Genomic DNA, 23,264 nt, shown 5'->3' with positions numbered 1-23,264 from the left:
GGATTGTTCAACCAAAAAGGAAAGTTTCACTTTTATATTTCATGTATCATCCCAGTTATTACATGGCATCCCAGTTATTACACACCAAATAAATACATTAATTTACATGAAATATTGATTTGAGTTTAAATAATTTTATCAGCTTACTTGTAGAGATTGCAGAGTGTTATGAGGGAACAGAAGCACATCACATAAGTAGGAAAGATTACCAAGCAATATCCGGATGACCAGTCAAATATCATTTTGAGCCCGAATGTCTGTCCATTATTCACAAATATTTGACAGCGTAATGCTGCAATTGACCAATCAGAATCATGTATTCCATAGAGCTGTTTAATCATTTCCTATATATCATATATCGATTTTACCGATTCACTGATCCGCTCTTTCTCAGGGATCAGAATCACCAATGATGCTGGGAGATTCCCGGAGTGACTTAGAAGATGTGGACCCCTAACTCGCCTCGTTGTTTTTACACAAAAAACAAAACATAAAAGGTTTCCCTCCAACAGAAAGATGTTGTGGATCTAAACAGACAATCAGAAAACTGTATTTGATGATCTTGGGACTGTAAATGGAGTGCCTGCAGCAACTAACAGTCACCGATCTTCAGGTCTCCTCGTCGGAGATGTAAACATCTAGTTTTTTTTTTGCTGGTGGTCATTGGTTAAATCCTGGCTGTATGAAAACAGTTCAGGTGTTGCAAGTTATTCAGATATTACGTCTGACTAGATGAGTTCTGTCAGGCAAAAGGAACAATATACAAATGGAGGGTTTTGATTCCTTGAATTTTTTACATAAAACTACAAGATACAACAGTGCCAGAAGGGGTGTTTTAAACTAAATCAGTCAGCGTATATTTGCCAATGTAATTACGTAGATACTGTTCATGAGAAATGTAAAGATGTGTTCCATAAATGTAATTTCAAATGTAAAATAATATTTTTTAAAAATCCTTTACTGATTTCCTTTTTTCCTTTTTTTCCTTTTCTTTTTTTTTTTTTTTTTTTTTTTTTGAACAGTTTGAGGGGTGCCTCAAATCTATTCAAAGAGGAACTTGCCAAGTTTTTGAGAGTCAAATAATCACACCCTTTTTCCCCCTTTCTTTCTTGCTGGTATTTTTTTAATGCACTTTATATTTGAATTCAGTTTGTGACAATGTCCTGATGTGGAGACAATTGGACAGTCGTGACTTTTGCTGCTCTCTGTCCATCTTTCACCTTGATTTCTTCAATGCTGAAGATCAAACATCATGTAGGGAGACTAGGCTCAACACAAATGTATACACGAGTGGTAGGCAAGAAATGTCATTGGGTGGCAGATATATTGCATCAATAAAGATGCATCCTAAGACATGTTATGCAAGCACTGTCTAGATCAATACACAAACATGGTGAAATCAGAGAAGTATGGCACTGTAAAACACCTTTTCTTCTTTAAGGAAAGACGATGCGTGCTACAATCAGCAATTGCTTGTATTATTAAGAAGCTGTCTATCACTCTTTCTGTCTGTTCTGATATTGTCATGTGCCGATTTCATATGATTTCCACTGGCCAACACAGATGTCTGCGTTGTCGGCCTGCATTTAGAGGGGTGTAGTTTAAAAGCAAGGGACACTGTACCGGCCATGGATACACTTTTCAGGGGTTAATTTTGCCAAATGTAGCTTTTTTGATTTGTGTGCTTGCATCTTTCTGTTTGGTCTGACTTACAACTTGTGCACAATTCAAATTGGAAGACAGCTTTGCTGGGGGAAAAAAAGGAGTTTAAACCAGCCTAAGCTGGATTACTGGTCTGTTGACTGGTCTGGGATACTGGTCAGGCTTGGATACCAGTTGGCCAACCTGCTTATCCAGCTCTAGACCAGCTTGGTCAGGATGGGAGACCAGCTGAAAACCAGCTTTGCCAAACTTAAAGACCAGCTTATACCAACTAAGACAAGCAACCAGCTTAGGCTGGTGTAAGGTGCGTTTTTTCAGCAGGGACGATGAGGATTGGGTAGAAAAGGGGGTGAAGGGTGAGAGGAGAGAGTGAGTTAAAAGAGATTGTAGATTGATGGGTCGTTCTCACAAAAGCAGTATTGTGCCTTTACTCGACTCCTCCCCTCTACTGCTTGTGTCCTCACCTTCAGTCAAACCGTTGGACAATGTGCTACAGAAATGCCTGAACTCACTCATTGTGAAAGCAACGCACAGGCATACTCGCACGTTGGAATGCAGTGGTGGCTCGACTGCACTCAAACTCATCTAGCGTCTCAAGGTCCCTGTTTAAGCCATGCATGTAATTTTTCTTTCACTGAGTTGGCAGGGTGATTCCGCTAATGTGTGCTGCTTATTTTGTTTTTAGAATAGACTAGAACACTTAGTGACATTACTTCAATGTTTACAGCGAAAGGACCTCAAAACCACCTCACACAAAAATGTGCTGATTTGCAGAACCATTTGTGCTGCTTTTTATCTCACATTCATCTGGTTACTTGCTCTTCACTTTCATGAAACATTTCATGTTGCTGCTTTTCTTGTTGTGCTTCCTTGCATGTCTGTCCGTGTATGTGTGAGAGACTCCTGTTGGGGGGAAAAAACACAGCTTAAACCAGTCTAAGATAGTTTGGTGTTTTTTTTTTTCTGGTCTCCAGGCTGGTCTTATAGGGGTTTTGGGCACTTGTCAGCTGGTTAGGCTTGTAAACCAGCTAGACCAGCTGAAGACTACATTTGCCAGCTGGGAAACCTGCTGAAAACAATCTTGGCAAGGTTGGGAAATTAGCTGAAAACTTAATTGACCTGGCTTGGAGACAATCTAGACCAGCTGAAGACCATCTTGTTCGATTGGAAGACAAGCTGAAGACCATCTTGGCTAGGCTGGGAGACCAGCTGAAAACCATCTTGGCCAAGGTAAAAGACAAGCTGACGACCACCTTGGCCAGGCTAGAAGACAAGCTGAAGACCAGCGTGTCCAGGCTAGAAGACAAGCTAAAGACCATCTTGGACAGGATGTGAGACCAGTTTAAAAACCATCTTTGCCAGACTGGGAGACAAGCTGAAGACCACCTTAGCCAGGCTAGACAACAAGCTGAAGACCTCCTTGGCCAGGCTGGGAGACAATCTGAAGACCTCCTTGGCCAGGCTGGGAGACAGGCTGGGAGACAAGCTGAAGACCTCCTTGGCCAGGCTGGGAGACAAGCTGAAAACCACCCTGGCCGGGCTGGGAGACGAGCTGAAGACCACCTTGGGCTAGAAGACAAGCTGAAGACCTCCTTGGCCAGGCTGGGAGACAAGCTGAAGACCTCCTTGGCCAGGCTGGGAGACAAGCTAAAGACCACCTTGGCCTGGCTGGGAGACAAGCTGAAGACCACCTTGGCCTGGCTAGGAGACAAGCTGAAGACCACTTTGGCTAGAAGACAAGCTGAAGACCACCTTGGCCAGGCTAGAAGACAAGCTGAAGGCCTCCTTGGCCAGGCTAGAAGACAAGCTGAAGACCACCTTGGCCAGGCTAGAAGACAAGCTGAAGGCCTCCTTGGCCAGGCTGGGAGACAAGCTGAAGACCACCTTGGCCAGGCTGGGAGACAAGCTGAAGACCACCTTGGCCAGGCTGGGAGACCAGCTTAGGCCATTTCTTTACCTTTTTTAACATTTTCTACACCTGTAGATGCTGTACCAACTACTCTGTAGATCTGTGATCAGGCTTGCGTTTTAAGCTGGGTGTCAGGACAGGGTTAAGAATTTGTTAAATTCTCATTCATTTCTGCTGTGAGTGTGTATGACGTGTAAAGGAATCTGTAAGTGCATGTTAAAACCACATTTTAAATTGTACATCAGAATTTGACAATGAAAACATTTGATATAAAAAGATAAGACTGGAATGCGCAACTTTTCATATATTGTGTTTTTGTGTGTCGAGTTACTGTCTGAGCACAAGTAGATTTTTTAGTTGTTTGTACAAAACTGGAAATGTTAAATAATATATACATTTACAAAACAAATTGTACCTACCATTCTAAACAGTGCGTCCATAATAGTTGTCAATGCATAAATGGTTTAAAAATCTGAGGCTGATCAATATGCACAGCGAAAGTAGTCACTGCTAAAAAAAACAAATGACAGTTTTACAGATTAATGGTCCGTTTTTTCTGTTACATATTGTACAAAATTAAGCCTGACTACAATAACATGCACATAGAATCATATTAATGTATTTACATAGATTTATGACCATATTGCAAAGCCATTAAAGTAATAATTAATGATATACAGAGTTATATACTTGTACATTACATTTTCATTTGACTTGATACTTTTTAATGTTGGAGGGACAATGTGATATTTTCACAGATTTACTTTGAAATCAAACAATTGGTGCCCACCATATTTGTTTATGAAACCATACAAATCCTCTTAAATATCAGGTGTATGAACTACGCAGGTAGTTCATACTCATCCAGTACTCTTCTAGATGTATGAACTACACAGCTAGCAATATAATATATAACAATATACTGCTTTATTACCATTTTCTAAACAACCCCTTTCACAGTATAAAGATAGAAATGTACTAAAATAGCACCAATTTAAGTAACATTAAACATTTCCCAAAGCATAAGTGGCAGCCAGTTTGACCAGTCCCCACATAGTTTGGAAATGTTATTGCAATAGGCATTCAAGTCACAGATGCTGGCGAAAGACCTTAACTTTATTAATCGAATTAATTCATTTTCACTTGAATTTGCAAACACTGCTGTAAGGCATTGCTGCAGTGTGAAGGCATCTGTCACCTGTGAGCTGGTGGTCTGTCCTTGGACATTCTGCAGCCATTCCTCTCTGAGGACTCTCCACATCTGGCACTTAGCCTTATGGACTGTGCAGCATCGAGCTACAGCATACACACCTTGCCCGCCATTCCCATTGACTGCAATGCACTCTTTCTGTCCTTTTCTCTCCTGTCAGAGAAAATTACTTAAATTAGTCCTTTTCTGATATACTCTGGTGAGCAAAAACTTGATTTACATGAAACTGAAACGGTTTTGTGTATTTTGTGCATATCACTGTTAAGTACTCCATTCTCTCTCTATCAATGATACTCACCTCTATTCCCTCTCCAGCTCACACACTGTTAGATGAGAAACTAGAACAGCTCTGCATCTCCATCAAGGTGACAGCATGCACCAGCTGTGGAAAAACTTGAAGCCCCTGACCTGTCAGTCCAAACAGAGCGACAGATAAGCTCCTCCCCTATGACAAAACACACATAGTTATAAAATGGTTCCATTCTCCCAATCTGATTGGATGAACAGCGTTCCAAGAGTGCTGATATACAGTCCAACAGCACTGAATGCTTCACTATTAGTGTCATACCACCAAGTTTATCCAGTACGCCTTCTATCCCAGGTTAGCCACTAAGCGTAGCTCCCTGGATGTTCTCCTCACTAGCCTTTTGGCCGGCGAATTCAGCAGAGCAATTTGCGGCCAGACCCACTATGAGTCACAGGTGCTTTGTACTGGGGTCGGGCTCCACGGGCTTAGTTCTCTTTTCAGGCAAACTCCCTGTGATTTATTTCCCGCGTTGCGGTCCCCCTCTCGACGGACCCGCATTTCCCTTGGGCAGCCCCGCTGCCCCGGTCGCCGTGCTTGTAGAGTCCCCCCTCATTAGGCTGGACCTATGGCTTCACAAATTACGTGGTGTATTTGACACACGTTACCTCTCCCTAGACTGGGCAGGATGTGGCCTCCGCAGGGTCTTTTCCCCCTGAAAGAATAGGACTCATTTCATAGCGTTAAGATAGGACGTGAAGCGGCTGGGGCTATGTGAGAGACATAGTGAGAGAAAAGGCGCGGCTGCCGGGCTTGCTCCCATGCTAGTCATGTAGTGCCTGTTGCCCCCCTCAGGGGTGCGGGGAACCTAAGGTCTGTATGTGACACCTCTTTGGGGGCGTTGGGGAGGGCTATGTGCAGCCGAAGCAGTTACCTCTAGCATGCAGTAGCCTGCTTGCAATTGTCTCGGCAGTACACGTAACACGGTCAGTGCGTGGCGTTTTTATATGGGACCTCTTGTGTGACTTTATTCGACACATCATCGAGTGAGTGACAGAAGGGGAACGTCATGGTTACTGTTATAACCTCCGTTCCCTGAGGGAAGGAACGAGACGTTGTTTCCCTCCTGCCACAGCACTAGACCTAACACTGTAAACAGCCGTACCTTATTTTCAGCTCCTCAGTGCAAAATCCAGACTGGCACTCGCTGCCCCGCTTCCCTTTATACCCATATGTCCGGGGCGGGGCATACAAATTCTGTCTGCCAACTTGACATTGGCCTTTTCTCAGTTTCAGAGGTATGTTTGGCATCCCAGGAAGACCCCTTGTGTCACTTCATTCGACACAACGTCTGGTTCCTTCCCTCGGGGAACGGAGGTTACAACAGTAACCATGACGTTATGTTTAATTGCCTAAGCTGGTTTAGCTATTAAATATACAGTTAATGAATAAATATTAACTGTTATTCATCAATGACCTATTGTTAATGTATTGAAATCCGCTAATTACAGTATAAAAATTATCATTTAACCGACTCTAATATAAAGCTAAATAATTACTGTTATTTTTCTGCAAGTCATAATATTCAGATATTGAACCCCTGAACTGACCACCATATTGGGTGAAGTGAGATGGTGGTTCTGGGGCAGAGATTCTGGGTTAATGGCATGTTTCAGTGAATGATAGAGAAACTGATTCAGGAGCACAGCAGCTATACCTGAATACACAAACTGTGACGAGACTGAGTTTTAAGACAACAGACAGCTGTTAAGAATGGATTGATAAAAAGTACTTTAGATCCATAAAGACTTCACATTTACACACTGGCTAGAAAAAGCATTATCTCTTTTGGATTTCAATAGAGTTATATTAAAGTGCTTAATGTGAGGAATGGAGATCAATAGCTCACTGAGTGGTGAGTATTTTCCAGTTTCATGTCTGTTTGGAATAATGCGCTCCAAGTTCCTAGGGATGCTCTTGGCAAAGATAGAGGAATCCTCTTCAATGTTTTCCACATGGGGCAGCGTTACTGCCTGCCCAAAGCACAGACAATGGAATCAAAGAGACAGACACTGTATACAGTGGCAAGAAAAGTATGTGAACCCTTTTGAATTAGCTGGTTTTCTGCATTAATTGGTCATAAAATGTGATCTTATCTTCATCAAAGTCACAAGTACTGTATAGACTAAGCACAATATGCTTAAGCTAATAACACATAACCAATTATAATCTTTCATGTCTTTATCGAACACATCCCATCAAACATTCAGTGCTGTCGGAAAATTAAGTGAAACCCTAGATTAAAGAATCTGCTGACGTGGACCATGCCTTGCAACAAAGAGATGTCAGAAGACCTATGAACAAGTATTTGTGCTTTGCATAAAGCTCGAAAGTATTATAAAGTTATCTCGAATAGCTTAGATATTCATCTGTCCACAGTTAGAGAAATTGTCTATAAATGGAGATGATTTAATACTGTTGTCACTTTCCATTAGAAGTGGCCGTCCAGCCAAGATGACTCAAAGTGCGCACCACAGAATGCTCAATGAGGGGGAAAAAAAGAGCCCCAGAATGACAGCTAATAACTAGAAGGAATCATTGGAAATGGTTAAAATCTCTTTTCATGAGTCTACAACATGGAAAACATTAAACAGGCATGATGTCCATGGCAGGACGCCACAAAGGAAGCCGATGCTTTCCAACAAAAACATTGCTGCATGAATTAAGTTTGCCAAAGATCACATTGACACTCCACAGCGCTACTTGGAAAATGTTTTGTTGACTAATGAAACTAAGGCTGAATTGTTTGGTAAGAACTTGCAGAACTACATATGGCATAGTAAGGGCACCACGTATCAACATGAAAACATCATACCAACGGTGAAGTATGGTAGAAGGAGCATCATGGTTTGGGGCTGCTTTGGTGCCTGGACCGCTTGCCATCCTCAAGGGAAAAATTAATTCCCAAGTTTATCAAGATATCCTACAGGATAAAGTCAGGGTGGCTGTTGGGTGATGTTGCATGACAATTACTCTAAACATTTCGATTAATCCACAACAGAGTGGTTTCCAAAAATGCAGAATGACCTCCTAAAACCTCTCCAAGCAGCATTTATTGAACATTAAAACAGAATAACTGAAACCTATGTATGCAAAAATAAAAAATAAACTTACTAAGTACCTAATAATGAAATTCAGTTCTCATGGGCATCTTATTCCATCACTTCATTAAATGTGCAATGAGTGCCTTATTGTGCTCATTCTATGTGCGCTCCGGCTCTGTGGGATTTTTATCGTATGTGGGATAGTGATTCTTTCCAAATATGGAATCTAACACTTTCTAGATAGCCAATGAGGATGATCTGACACATCTATGACACGAAGGATAATTTTTCAGTGATCCCAGAAAAACCTTTGCCATAAAGACGCCATTAGTGATAGCCACCATATAAGTCATGATGATGCTCTAGGATCTATTCATCATATCACGTCGAGTGTGGGCTTGTTTGATTCTGAGCCGTCAGCTGTAAGTTGCGATATGCCATTTTTTTATATCATGTTTATTTTTCATGGTTAACAACTACATTACCCATGGTACAGCAGAGAAGGATCAACCAATCAGAGAACCGCAGCCAAGGAAACACGATTTTGCGTCCCTGTCCATCTCATTCATTTAATATAGCCTAATAATAATGATCAATTAAATAATAAAATAAAATACTTACAATATCTGACATTTTCAGTTTTAAGATGATTAAATAATAAATTAAAATAATAACTCTCAAATAAGTAAAAGGTTAGTATTTGGGTTAAAAGCCTAATATGTAACTCAAAAAGTATCTTTCTGACTCAAAAGTAATTGACCAATTTTGCAATATAACTATCAGAGTTTCTATTCTGGTGCCCTTGGCGAGATCTCTTGTGCAGCTCCCTTTGGTAGGTTTGGGGTGCGTTGCGGCGGCCTACTCTTTTTTTGGCATGTAATAATATCGCAGGCGTTTGTGGCAGAGAGATTTTGAGTGGGAATGTGTCCATGTCATTCAACATTTCACATTTAATCTCTCTGACTGAGTGAATCTTTTAAGGTGGGGCTTGTCAATAATTTCTGCAGAAGAGAAGTCAGATTGCAGCGCATTCCATCCACACAAACATCCTTCAGGGTCGTTCACACCGAACATGTCCTCGCGCTAATAAAACTAAACGCAGCGCCACGAATAGAGCACGCAGGTTCACTTCACGCGTTTTTATACGACGAACTCTTGGTAACTTGAGACGGCGTCCTGCGCGAGACGCTGAAAAAACAGCGGGACGCGCAGACGGACGCAAACGCGTTTTCGGTGTGAACTGCCCCTTGGAAAGTTTACTAAAACTGCAAACTGACTTGTAACATTTGTTGATGTGAACCTTGTAAATTAAAAGTTTACATAAATGTTTAGCTCTGTCCGACTCTATATTTTACAGGCTTATTTCTTATTTATTACTGTATGCTACTTTAGTGAAAATTGTCGAAATCATCCTTTATCAGTGCGCAAATTTGTGTTTGTAATTGCTTATTATATATACGCTGAAGTGCGTTGCATACTGTATCTTGATACAAAGTAATTAGTTATGCTGGGCTCATCTGAGGAATTGTTGCGTGTTTCGGATGCTGCCGTTATCATTTTACCAAATATGGCTTCACGTCGTCCTCTGTCGGCCAGATAGTGGTATAAGAGACTTAAAGAAATAGTTTGCCAAAAAATGAAAATTCTATCATAATTTTCTCACCCGCATGCCATCCCATATGTGTATGACTTTCTTTCTTCTGCAGAACAGAATTAAGAAGAATTTCTCAGCTCGTTTGGTCCTTACAGTTCAAGTGAATGTTGTCTAGACCTTTTGAAGGTCCAAAAAGCACATAAAGGCAGCATAAAAGTAATAATTTCGACTCCAGTTTTTAAATCTATGTCTTCTGAAGCGATATGATGTCTGGATGAGAAACAGATCAACATTTATGTCCTTTTTTTTTTTTTTTTTTTACCAAAAACCACTTTCCACAAAATGTGAAAGTAAAAGTGAAGATTTGTGGTATAAAAAAGGACTTAAAAATGTATCTGTTGCTAACCCACATCTATCATATCACTTTTGAAGATATAACCACTGGAGTTATGTGGACTGCTTTTATGCTGCCTTTATATGCTTTTTGGAGCTTCAAAGCTTTAGTCATTATTCATTTACATTTACATTTATGCATTTGGTAGACGCTTTTATTCAAAGCACTTATTACAGGGACAATCCACCCGGAGCAACCTGGAGTTAAGTGCCTTGCTCAAGGACACAATGGTGGTGGCTGTGGGGATCGAACCAGCAACCTTCTGATTAACAGTTAACAGTCATGTGTTTTAGCCCACTACGCCACCACCACCACTCAGATTATTCACTTGCATTGTAAGGACCAACTGAGATATTCTTCTAAACATCTTTGTGTTCTGCAGAAGATTTAAAGTCATACACATCTGGGATAGCATGAGGGTGAGTAAATGATGAGATCATTTTCATTTTTGTAGGAACTATTCAGAGCTACCTCAGAGCTCCTCATTCCAGATTGTTCCTCTCTCAACGTCCTCTCCATGGTGATATGAGTCAAGGTCACCAATTTATTGATTTTATCACCTAATGTTTAAACTTTGCAGCTTATTTTCCTGAGAGAGGAGCAATTATCACATGCTTGTGACAAAGTCATGGCCAGAACTTGTGACATAAACATGCCTCTGTTAGAATGATTTCTTATATTGGTTTATCATTAAAGGATCAGTTCACACAAAATTGAAAACTTATACATTCACATGTGAACATTTTGTTAGAAGCTAAAGCTATCTTATATATAAATGACAAGGTGTCTAGCCAATTTTGCTTTGTTAGATAATGTGGATGTTGATTTACACATATGTATATAATAAAACTGAATTATTCACTGTCCAGCTCTGTATAGTAACAAGAGTCCTCCACTTTCCCATAGTACATCTCTTTGTCAGAGTCTGGTTCTGCAGTTCTTTTATCTGGCAGTGGGGTGCTGGAGCATGCCAGGTGCATGCTGGAAGAGCTTTGAGATGTGTGGATGACAATGACATGCTCATTGTGTTTGTTCTCTGCATAGAGTTGTGGATCTGCTGATATTTCTACTTCTTGTTCTTCATCACTTATTGGTTTTGTTGGACTGTAACAGGGAAAATAAAAGTCAGACTAATACATATAAGAGATGTTAATATGTGTGATTATATACAGTATCTCACAAAAATGAGTACTTTTGTGAGATACTGTGTGTGTGTGTGTGTGTGTGTATATATATATATATGTATATATATATATATATATATATATATATACCACTGGGATGTTGTTGAGGGCCAGGGTGGTGTTGGGGATTGGGAGGGGTAATAGTGGGGTGAAAATATTGATTCTGTGTGTATGTTTTGATTTTTTGTGTTTAATATATGAATCAATAAAAAACTATATATATATATATATATAAAAAAAGAGTTTGTCATAGAGCACAGAAGCTAAACAGTACACGAGTAGTTACGTTTCTTTCCTTTATAAAAAAAGAAAAATGTATGTAGAGATTTACTATGAAGAACACAATGATATCTCACTCTTGCCAAACAATGTAACATTAAAATAGTAACATTAAAATAGTAATACTCTATGCTTGAAATATGTTTAAATGTAGTGTATGCACAGTATGTTTCAGTAAATGTTTCTGACATTGGTTGTTGAGTTTTAAAGATGTAGCACCTTTGAATTAATATTTTTAGAAATATAATATTATCATACAAAACATAATAACATTTAAAGATTAATTTAGCCAACTGCAGAACCTAGTTACAGAAAGAGTGATTTTACACTTAGAAAGTAATGAATCTTGACGTTTCAGCTCAAACCAGTCTGGCCATTCTCCATTGACCTCTCTCATCAATGAGGCGTTTTCGTCCACTGAACTGCTGCTCACTGGTTGTTTGTTTTTTTGCACCATTCTCTATAGACTCTAGAGACTGTTGTGCATGAAAATCCCAGGAGATCAGCAGTTACAGAAATACTCAAACCAGCCCATCTGGCACCAACAATCATGCCACGGTCAAAATCACAGAGATCAAATTTTGTCCCCATTCTGATAGTAGATGTGAACATTAACTGAAGCTCCTGACCCATATCTGCATGAGTTTATACATAGCACTGCTGCCACATGATTGGCTGAATAGATAATCGCATGAATATGTAGATGTTCAGGTGTACCTAATAAAGTGGCTGGTGAGTGTGTGTGTGTGTGTGTGTGTGTGTGTGTGTATATATATATATATATATATATATATATACATACAGGGTGGGAGGGTTACTTTTAAAATGTATTCCGCTACAAATGAGTGAATACATGCAGTAAACTGTAATATGTAACATATTCCATTGATTACTCAAGCTCAGTAACACCATCTAATTACCTCAGCCATTTTTAAATTCTCATTAAGAATAAGATTTTTGCAGTACATCTTTGTTCTAATATAAAAAGGACTTAGTTGAGAAAAAAGTTATGCTGCAAAGTGAATTTTCATCACAGAATACATACAATTTTTTTATAGTACCTGGTAGCAGATGCATGTTAAGGCAAGAAAATTTAAATGGCATTTTACCTTAGCATAAAGCTAAATGTTCACATGACTATTTTCACAAGGTTAACAATTTTTGCTGCTCCAAATGTCACAACCCCACAGAGTGTACACAACAACATCCTTTTCAGATCGTATGTGGATTCTGTTCATAGAATGAGGCAGAAAATATATTATTTGTCGCTTTCTGTATGATGTTAAGCACTACATTGGTAAGCGTTTCTTGTAAAAATACCCTAACTGCATAAAAACATTGTCAAGGCTTGTAATCATGTTTTTACTGGATATATGTTTCATCTGTCATAGCATTTCTAACAGTTTTTGTTAAGCTGTAGAAACACGATCTAGCTACTCTATTAAGCTTCCATGCAAGGGAAAGTTCCTCAATTACGTGGTATCTTTTAACTCACAACAGGATTAACTTATATTAATGTAATGCATCATAAGAAAGTGTTTCACTGTTGTTCAAACATTCCTCGGATCACGTCATTTATATGGATGCATGTTTTCCAACTGATTAGTCAAAACATTAAATGTAACAAATGACAATAAAATGAAAAGTAATCTCTTCAGTAATCAAAATACTTTTTGAATGTAACTATATTCTGATCACCAAAGATTAAATTGTAACTGTAGTTGAATACAGTTAATAATATTTTGTATTTTAAATACGTAATTTAAATACTTAAATAAGTGATCCATTACATGTATATACATGCATATACGCTCTGTTTATACACTCTGTATATACTGTATAATATATATATATGTACTGTATATATGTGGTGATGTGGGCATGGCCGGGCGACATCTCTGGAGAGTGAAGCCGGGAGAAGGAAAGGGGTAAGGATTGACACCTGTGGGAAATTATATCTAACAGCTGTTCGGTGTTTCAGTTTCCTGCTTTCTCCTACACGAAGAGAGTTAAAGAACTTATCACAGTGGTGCCGAAACCTGGGATTGTTTGGTGGAAGGATACATTGTCATGGAGTCCTCGCCGCTGTATGACGCTCAAGAACGTCCAAGTCAGATGTATAATAGGGGTACTCGGCTACGGGAATTTACACCGGGAGATAAAATCCTTCTATTACTCCCAACATCAAGCTCTAAATTACTTGCCAAGTGACAGGGGCCCTTTGAGGTCACACGGCGAGTCTGGGAAATCGATTATGAGGTTAAACGAACAGATAGAGGCGGAGCACATCAGATTTACCACATCAATGTCCTAAAACCATGGAGAGTGGCGATCTTCATGACGTTTGCGATGGTGGTTCCGGAGAGGGTGGAGCTTAGACCGGAGGTGAACTTAAAAGCCACCGATCGAGTCACCCGATCACTTGCGGAGTCCACCTCTCACCTTCAGTAGTCACGGAGGTTGCCAGGTTGCAAGGAGAATTCTCTGACATGTTCTCGCCTTTTCCCGGTCATATGAATCTCACTGAGCACCATATCGAGACGACCCCAGGGGTAGTGGTACACAGTTGTCCCTACCGATTACCTGAGCACAAAAAAGTGGTTCAGGAAGAATTAAAGGCCATGCTAGATATGGGAGAAATAGAAGAATCCCACAGTTACTGAATAATATCATTATTAAGATTGGCAGTGGCACCTGCAGCATCTGAGGGCTTGTTGAGACAAGCGGGACTCATTGAAACCCAAAGAAGTGCGCAATTGGTCTGGTGGAAGTGCAGTATCTGGGCTTCCACTTGGATCATGGACAGGTGCAGCTCAAAATTGAAAATACTGCAGTGATTGCAGCCTACCTAAGACCAAAAAGGATTGCTATTATCGTAGGTTTGTGCCTATTTATACGGCCGCCACCAGCCATGGACGGAGCCGTGTCAGCAGGCGTTAACGCAGGTGAAAGCTGCACTTTGCGGTGGACCGCTCTTGCATTCCCCTGGCTTCTTTTTCCCTTTTTTTTGATGCAGACGGATGCATCAGACAGGGGGTTGGGGGCTGTATTATCCCAGGTAGTGGAGAGGGAGGAGTGGCTCATGCCGTACATCAGTCGGAAGCTCTCGGTGCGGGAGACGAAGTACAGCACGATTGAGAAGGAGTGCCTGGCCATCAAATGGGTGGTCCTCACCCTCCAGTACTACCTACTTTAGAGGGCATTCACCCTCTGTTCGGACCACGCCCGATCCGATGGCTCAATCATATGAAGGATGGCAACGCACGGATCAACAGTAGGTATATGGCTCTCCAGTCTTTTAAGTTTGAGGTGGTCAACAGCCCAGGGGTGCATATGGCTGTGGCATATTTCCTCTCTTGAAATGGGGGGTGGGAGTAAGTCACAGGCAGGATGGCTCCCAGCCTGAGTCGGGCAATGTGATGATGTGGCCGTGGCCGAGTGGCACCTGTGGATAGCGAGGCCGGGAGAAAGAGAATGGTAAGGATTGACACCTGTGGGGAAATATCTCTAACAGCTGTTCTGTGTTTCATTGAGAGCTGGAGGGGGATAAAAAGGGTGTCCAGACTGCCAAATGGGAGAGAGACACACGTCGCTGGCTGTGTCTCTATACATTTTATGTTGTGCTGAAAAGCAAGTTGTTAACGCTGAAATTTTTTTAAATAAAAACTCACATTGGATTGTTTATCTGGCTCCTGCTTTCTCCTTCAAGAAATGTGTTAAAGAACTATATAGCTGCATTATGCTTTTTTTTTTTTCATTTATTACTGTATCTATTTGTTTTTGCAACCCTGTTTACAAAAATTTGGGAAATGTCTAAGTAATGTTCAGAACCTTGATTTGTATGATTTTATTTTAATGCAACAAACATTAAATAAACACTAAACTTTTAATAGACAAAATCTGATGAATTCTTGATGACGATTTCCACTACAATTATGCAAAAATAAAAAAAGAAGAGATGAATTTATTTTCTTCCCACCATGACGTTACTTTTTATGCCACAATTTTTTTTTATTATTTTTAATTGGGTTTTTGGTCATTTAAATTATTATTCAATTAAAATGATTGTTTACTACTATTAATTTAATATCAATTCAACAGATTATTTCAAAATTATGATTTTAATTGTTGGAAAATGTAGGTCTGAAAAAAGTCCTCATAGACATCAGTGATGTATTAAACTAGCTACTTTTCATGCTAAATTAATTTCATGTTTTATAATAAGTTTATCTAAATAATTCACACAACAAAATCATGGTGTTTGTGCCTCTAACTCTTACAACATTTGAACACCAAAGTGTACCAAGTGGAATCCATTCATTAAAAAAAGCAAATGTATCCTTTCTTAACACCAGAAAAACAATTGCAGTGTTTCTTTTCAAGTAAAACTGAGAGCTGTAAATTAAAATGTATTCTGACCTTTTTTCATCCGATCTTCCTGCACATGAGTCCTGTATTTCAGCCCCACAGAGCTCTTCCTTTTCTGGTATTATAATTGTCACCTAGAGGACATAATGCAACACTTAACACTCTAAAACAATGCAAACACCATCTTTGAGCATTAATAACCTAAAGTCTGATGTTATGCTTCGACAACTCTTCACAACACTCCATACAACTCAAAGTCAATGTACAGTCAATTTTGTTAAGTTAATAAATACTAAAATGAGCTAAATCAAATGCTCTTCAAACACTTATGAACTTGAAGACAAAATAAGTTATCCATCTATTACCAGACAATAGTGAAAGCCCACTCTGCCTACCCTGGGGTAACACTGACACACTGACCAGACTACTCCCAAGCCCATTATTAGGACTCCTATGGAACAGAACGTGGCAAACACCTGCGGCTCTTCTACATCCATAAAGAACAGACCCAACGCTACTAACGCCATGCCCAGAATGATGAGCCCATAGCGGTATGGCTTGTTCTCTGCCATGGGTTAAGGATTGAAGGTCCAGCTGGGGTAAAGTTAACTGAGAAAAGTGCAGGGAGTGTGGAGATTTATGGCTTCATCCCCATAGAGGTGAAGGACAAACTGGGAGGGCAGGAGTGAGGGGCAGGACTCAGGGCCAGTAAGGAACCAGATCTGCATCACTGAACCTGTAATAGGCCTCGTTCAGGTGACCTTCCCCCAGGCAAAAGTTGCATTGGCTTCAGCAATCTTACTATGTTTCTTTGTAAAACTGGAATTTTAATGATTAACCACATGAGAAATACAAGTACAACAACATATAAAAACTTTTGGTTTGACAAAATGTTTAGTTCACAATATAAAACAAGTGTTTTAGTCTCATATATTGGTATGTATGCTAAGGTAATAACAAAAAGGAAAAGTAATACCCTTGTTTAAAAGACATAAAATAATATTTAACTGACAAAACTTCACTGAAAATATGCTTATCCAGTATTAATAAATCAATATAACACAACTGATTGTAAAATAACACCACACGCATACACACAAAACAGAAGTGGTTATTTGTAGGCCTTAAAGTGACAGTGAATGTTACATTTAGAAGAGAGGCACACTTCCTCAATCCCATATTATTAAACAAAATAATTTACACCTATTATAGATAAAAAGATATAACATTTCTAATCCTTTCTCAAAATAATGAAAAGATTATTAAGTAATCATTATAAAAGCTCATAGCACAATTCAATATTTGGTTCAGCTTATAGGGTGCATAATAAACAAGCAGTGTTGGGAATACTGCATTACAAATTATTTTAACACGATCTTTATAAATGCATTCCGTGTATTTTGGTTATATCTGTTAGATAAACTCATATATAAACATGTACACATACAATCCACATACAAGCAATACATTTGTAGATACATGAGCAGACACATGCACATTAAGAAAAATACACACACAATTTGAAAAATATATTGAATTTATATATTATTTACATGTTAGATATTAAATTGGTATTATTTTTTTGTAATTTTGATGTTGTTTTCAATGTGTTTTAAATACTACTGGGCATAATATTTGCAGTGTTGTTGGTTTGTAGCTCTAAAATAACTTTGAAGTAATGAGTACTGAATTACTTTCTCTATAAAGGAATCAGTTATCATATTACAATTTTAGAGATGTAATTAGTCTGTAGTGGATTACTTTTTTGAGTATCTTTCCCACCACTGCCGTAGAGGTACTTACAGGCATTATAATGTAATATAGTTATGACTTGCTGCTTACAGTAACTATAGCTTCTTAAACCTAGTGTCTTTGTAACATTTGTCATGTGTTCAGTATTTAGATACTAGATTAGGTTTTCCATTTCATCATATCCACGGCTGAAAAAGTAAGAGCAAGATACAAGGCAGAAACATACTTTACGGAAAGCATACTTTAAGTATGTGTTGCATTCTTAATGTTGCCTTAAGGGCCGTTTTAGTGAACATTAGTGTGAACTTTCTGCTTCTATGGTAAGTTTTCTCTTTGAAGCCAATTACTGTCATGGTGGAACAACAACAAGAGATTATGGCTCAGCAAGTAAGGTGAAGTCCATATATTTCTAGTAGGGCTGTCGATTTTGTACGTTAATTCAGAGTGATTAATTATATAAAAAATTATGCGGTAAACTTTTTTATGGAAAAATCATTCCACCAAATAAGGAATATTCCTACCATCACAGCAATTCAAGTTTTAAGAACCACCTTCATGTTTTCACAAGTCCACGTCAGCAGGGGGCAGTATGCACAACTCCAGCTGAACAGCAAAACACAGCTGTACAAGCAACAAACCACACTTACGGACAGCACAAAGCTGGATGGAGCAACTATGCGTGCAGCCATCTCGAGACGTGTTGCTGATGTGACTTAATCTTAGTGAGATGCTCTGTTTGACACATGTAAATAGACGTGTCCTCAGAGAAGCTTATGTTCAATAATATGGAAATCTAAATTATTATATATGTTATATATTATATTTCTAATTATTTAAATATAATTATAAAAAAAAAAAAAAACTTTCATTTCTTTGCAATAATTATGTGATTAATTTGTGATTCATTAGATTAAAACTCTGGTGAATTTTTGGGCTGCCATCTGCAATTTTTTACTCTCAAATTTAAAAGCTCACCATTCACACATACTGTTGACTGATTGCAAAACATTGGTCTAATTTTTCAGAAAACTCCCCAAATTAAAAAAAAACTCAAATTATTCATAAATAATGTTCTGTGTTCATAATCGTGATAAAGTTTTAAAATATATATATTGTTGATGTTGTAAGCATGTAATTCTGGTTCTGTTCACTCTAGCTCACTTTGAAAAGTCTTATTTGATTTCACTAGATGGCAACAAGCACAAGAAAGAATAAACTTTTCTGTCACATTCCATCACAATATACAGATCTGAAATGTAGGTGGCACTCTAATGCATTTTAGCCCTCACAGATGTGCTCGTCCATAGACATTCAGTCTAATTTTCAGTTCATGCACCACCTCTATTGTTTCATTGAATATCTCGGCTTCTGAGTGGACTAGAAGCTTAATCTAGGTGTCATCAGAGAACTGGACCCACTGGCAGGTCCGCAGAGTTTAATGGGATAATTGGTGTATCATGTAATTTATAGACAGCCCTAATTTCTAGTCATAATAACACATTCAGTTTAATGACAGACTTTTAAAGCTAACTATCTCCCCCTTTTTACTGAGGTTTGTTACGGCCATAGTAACACTAGAACGCACATTAAGAGCGTTGAACCGGACCAAAGAATGCCCTGGCAAATTTTGTATGAATTTCACTTTGACCTATAAAAGGAGACTTTTCCATGATAGAGAAAACCAAAACTGTTGTATTCCAAAACGTGTCTTCTGCAGCATTTTGTATGATTTTCCAAGCTGTGATGTCTGAAACTAAATACTGTTGTAAGCTCAATGTATTAGTTTCTTGTCACTCAAGGCACTTCATCATTTTGAAAACATTAAAAAACAAGATCCTAAGATCAACCCTTCATAAATACAAACCTTCTTTCCTGAAGTAACATTTTATTTAGGGTTCAGTCCTTCATTAACACTGGCTTTTCTCTGAGTTGCTATCCACAGCAGTGGTTATAGTTGGTCAATAGCTGTAGTGGTCTTCATAACAGTCTCATAGGATGGTGGTGGCTCTATTTGCCAGGGAGGAGGGGTTCCAGGCAGGCTGTGTTCACTGGGTTCTGAGAGGGGAGGCAACTGAACAGCACTGCTTTGCTCTTCTGTAGCCCTACGGATCCTATCCAGCCTCCTGGAGAAAGGGAAAAGCTCATAAGTATTTTCAAAAAGATCTAATTTGTTCTGTATTTGTGGCTAAATTATGTAATAAGCAATATTTTGGTAAATCAGAAATATTAAAAACAACACCCTTTTTCATAAAGAAACCACAGTATCTATGTCTCTGTCCAATCATGCACACATGTACATACTTTAAAACTAAATAGATGATGGAGCCTTGGCCTCAGTGTTGCCAGATTGGGCAGCGGATTTCTGTCTTATTTGGCTGGTTTAGATTTAATTTTGCAGTGGAAAACAAGGCCGAATCTGAACGTGTTGATGAGGTGAAATATCCAGAAGGTGGCACCCAAATCTAGTTGTATTTTTATTTGAAATATCACCACCTCTGTTGTTAAGCCAAACTCCTAAGCCAAACCCCAACCCTAACTGTTAGTGCACTAAAAATGTAATTTTACAGCAAAATTGCTACCTCTGAATCGGGGCTCACCAGTGTTTATGTGAATGTGATTGCTTCCTAGTTTACATCATACCAGGACCTGTCTCTAATGTTGTTTCAGCAACATGCTGTCAGTAGCACCACAGATAAAGGTGAACACATTGGAATTGATGAAAAAATGTCAGATGGGGGATGGGGCGTGTCAGTAATTTGGCAGAATGGTTTCGATTTCAGAGTACATGAACATTCGAGGGCAGCATGTTGATTTCTGGTGTGATTATATTGGCCTGTTCCTGGATGTGCACACAGGCCTGAACATCAGCTGCATTTAGTCCTGTCTGACAGCTGCTTAGGAGCTTTTACTCTTCTACAGGCTAACTTAACTGACTGTACAAAGTTTTACAATTATGTTCAAGTGAAAATTTGGAATGACCCATGACAGAAAAAGGTAAGTCAGATTAAACAGACTCTTTTGACATATTAATTCATATATTATTATATAGATTCCAAAATGATACATCATTTTATCATTTGAAAGTACTTAAAAATGCCAATTGTCTTGAAAGTCCAAACAGAGAATTTAATTCTTTGTTTTTGTTACTCTTTAGGCCCTTTCCCACTGCAGGAACGAAAGCTTGTTTAGGTACTTTTACTCTGAGCAGCTACTTTTTGTAATTTTCAACAGAATGCTATAGTTCCTCTCAGCCGTTTAGATGGACTTTTTTAGTTTTTAGCTCCTACTCAAGGGTAAGTTATTTCTGGAAGAAGAGGGACTGTGGGAGGTGTTGCAACCTGTGAGTGGTCAAACATGTATGATCTACAAAGCAATGACAAGTGCAAAGAGTCAACAGCCGCCATAAGTAAACAAACTTGTAGCTGCTAGCCTGCTACTCAGAGGATTGTGCTGATTTTACAATTCCCTTAACAGAACTACCATAAAACCAACAAAGTATCAAAAGAGTATAACCTGCTTCACATATTGTTTGGTGCATATGTGAAGCAGGTTATACAAAGTGGAGGGGTTACAATGTTGCTACATAACTTTATGCAGAAGACGCACTTTGAGTTTTCATCGCATCTGTACTGTGTAACTGTGTGACTATACAGAAAATAAAGTTATTTCTGGATTACTACATTGATTTTCCCTGGGAAAATGGACATAAATAAGATGTTTACTGACAGTGAGTAATTTAAATATATTGTAAACTTAACCGTCATGAAATCGAATTTACATGAGGAAAGAGTTGTGTGTCTGTTAACTTGCATCAAGACTTATTTATTCAGTCAATGAGTGAGTATTTCAGTACAGTATTTTATGTTGTCATTTTTTTTTTGTAAAAGACTGTTGATAAATAGGTTTATAGAGCATATTCAACATGTTTTCTGTTGAGTTCAGGGAATGCTCACTATGCTGCGTGGTCAAAATAGGCAGAGCACCTCCTCTCTCCTCTCAAGGCGGCTTCAGGGATGTAGCACTGCGCAGCTCACGTGGCCAGTATAAAGACTGTAACCTGAAGACACAATTTGTGTAAAACAACCCTAAAAAAAAGGGTGCTTCAGCAACTGCTAAGGAATCGGCTGGCGGATATGTGCGCTTTTCATGCATAGTCAGTTCTGTTCCTGGGGTTCATAGTTTCATCCGAGGGAGTGCGTACAACTACAGCCAACTCATCGCACCTCAGACAGACCTCATCTCCACACACACTGACTCTGTTGGTCCCCGCGAGCTGAGGCCGCATTTTCTGAATTCTAAAAGGAGTGTTTTTCTACCGCACCCATCCTTGTAACTCCTGACACTTCAAGTCAGTTCATGGTGGAAGTGGGTGTGTCTGAGGTTGGTGTCGAAGCGGTCTTGTCGCAGCGCTCTTCCTTGGACGTAAAGATGCATATGTGTGTCTTTTTTCACACCGCTTAACACCAGCTGAATGGAATTAAGACATCGACAACTGATAATTATTGGCTGTCCAGGTGGCCTTGGGAGAGTGGCGTCATTGGTGAGAGGGTTTGGGGGTACCTTTCGTGGTCTGGACAGATCATAAGAACCTAGAGTATATTCGTAGCGCCAAACGCCTCAACTCTAGACAAGCTCGCTGGGCACTATTTTTCACGCAATTTCATTTCATCCTGTCTTATCGCCTGGGCTATAGACGTCAAGCCCGACTCCCTATTTCGATGTTTTGAGGTCGAGACCTCCACCGCCCCACTGGATACCCGCCACTCGCATGGTATCCTGGGTGGTGGAGGCTAAAGTCTGTGCTGCGCTATGAAACACAGTGCCCCCCGCAATGTGCCCAGCAGGCTGGTTTTTCTGTTCCATGATCTGTTTGGACACGTCCTACAGCGGGGTCACTCATCCAACATCGCTTTCAAGGGTGACTCCGAGACGCTCAATAGACAGCGATTCTGGTAGCCATCAGTAGCGCAGGATGTACATCAAATTGTAGCCGCTTGCTACAATTTTCTTTCTTTGTATGTTTTGTTTTTTCTCTCCCTCATGTCTCGCAGGCACGGCCGGCATGCATGAACGGCATTTCATGGGAACATTGATTGTTCGAGGGGGAACGCTGATCATGCCACTGATTAGTTGTTGTTTGGTGTAACATAACTAACCTAACTCTCTCTGCATAGTTGGTCCTGTCTCATGTATCTGTTGGCTGCCCGCGTGTCGGGTGTGTGGTTGCCTTCCAGTTCGCTGCGTGTCAGCTGGGTTTCCAAGAAGGATACCTCGTCTGTGGCCGTATGTCAGGAACTAGATTGCCCTATCCTACTGGGCGTCGTTCTGCACATCACTAAGCTTCAACAGAGGATTCCACGAATCAATCTGAATTCCACAACACACACACACTCAATCTACAAACACACTCTTCACGGATTTCCCCGGGCACGGCCACAGCATGCATGCTTCGTCATATCTCCCCATTGCTGCAGCCAGTGCCTGGATCCTCGACTTCCACAGTGACTGCTTACATTTATTGTAAATAAATCCTTTGAACTGTTCCTCTGCATTTGGGTTTGTTT

The 23,264-nt window shown here is 39.5% G+C and overlaps 3 protein-coding genes across 5 annotated transcripts in view; 2 read left to right on the top strand and 1 right to left on the bottom strand.

The window, feature by feature from the left end:
• The window catches only part of LOC127622294 (ubiquitin carboxyl-terminal hydrolase 24-like), a 91,745-nt gene extending 88,758 nt beyond the window's left edge, over positions 1–2,987 (top strand). For both annotated transcript variants that reach the window (XM_052096356.1, XM_052096358.1), the window contains one exon: positions 395–2,987. In XM_052096356.1, the coding sequence (XP_051952316.1) occupies positions 395–457 (63 nt within the window). In that variant the 3' untranslated portion in view covers positions 458–2,987. The remainder of the gene's footprint in view (positions 1–394) is intronic.
• LOC127621706 (uncharacterized) lies at positions 1,879–3,606 on the top strand. The gene is made up of 3 exons (XM_052095426.1): positions 1,879–1,961; positions 2,977–3,201; positions 3,264–3,606. The coding sequence occupies exons 1-3, from the start codon at positions 1,879–1,881 to the stop codon at positions 3,604–3,606; spliced, it is 651 nt and encodes a 216-aa protein (XP_051951386.1).
• A 6,561-nt stretch (positions 3,607–10,167) lies between these two features.
• On the bottom strand, positions 10,168–16,659 carry LOC127622302 (barttin-like). 2 transcript variants are annotated; one of them, XM_052096368.1, is made up of 3 exons: positions 16,344–16,659; positions 16,000–16,082; positions 10,168–11,221 (listed from the first exon to the last, which is right to left on the bottom strand). In XM_052096368.1, exons 1-3 carry the CDS (start codon positions 16,518–16,520, stop codon positions 10,972–10,974), a joined length of 510 nt encoding a protein of 169 aa, XP_051952328.1. In that variant the 5' UTR covers positions 16,521–16,659; the 3' UTR covers positions 10,168–10,971. The 2 variants fall into 2 exon arrangements, with proteins under 2 accessions (XP_051952328.1, XP_051952329.1); XM_052096369.1 differs by having other exon boundaries at positions 16,425–16,659.
• Positions 16,660–23,264: the final 6,605 nt, after the last annotated feature.

This window comes from Xyrauchen texanus, chromosome 28, assembly GCF_025860055.1.
Source record: "Xyrauchen texanus isolate HMW12.3.18 chromosome 28, RBS_HiC_50CHRs, whole genome shotgun sequence".
Lineage (NCBI taxonomy): Eukaryota > Metazoa > Chordata > Actinopteri > Cypriniformes > Catostomidae > Xyrauchen > Xyrauchen texanus.
Note: the sequence above shows the minus strand (reverse complement) of the source record. Positions and strands in the feature narration are given on the sequence as shown.

What these genes read in the sequence shown, in the direction of transcription:
- LOC127621706 (XM_052095426.1), top strand. Translation starts at nt 1,879, where the DNA reads ATGGGAGACCAGCTGAAAACCAGCTTTGCCAAACTTAAAGACCAGCTT. An exon ending in AGCAACCAGCTTAGGCTGGT is followed by an intron (nt 1,962 to 2,976) that starts GTAAGGTGCGTT and finishes GACAAGCTAAAG; the next exon opens with ACCATCTTGGACAGGATGTG. An exon ending in CTGAAAACCACCCTGGCCGG is followed by an intron (nt 3,202 to 3,263) that starts GCTGGGAGACGA and finishes CTCCTTGGCCAG; the next exon opens with GCTGGGAGACAAGCTGAAGA.
- LOC127622302 (XM_052096368.1), bottom strand. Translation starts at nt 16,520, where the DNA reads ATGGCAGAGAACAAGCCATACCGCTATGGGCTCATCATTCTGGGCATG. An exon ending in TGTGTCAGTGTTACCCCAGG is followed by an intron (nt 16,083 to 16,343) that starts GTAGGCAGAGTG and finishes TATGTCCTCTAG; the next exon opens with GTGACAATTATAATACCAGA. An exon ending in GGAAGATCGGATGAAAAAAG is followed by an intron (nt 11,222 to 15,999) that starts GTCAGAATACAT and finishes TCCCTGTTACAG; the next exon opens with TCCAACAAAACCAATAAGTG.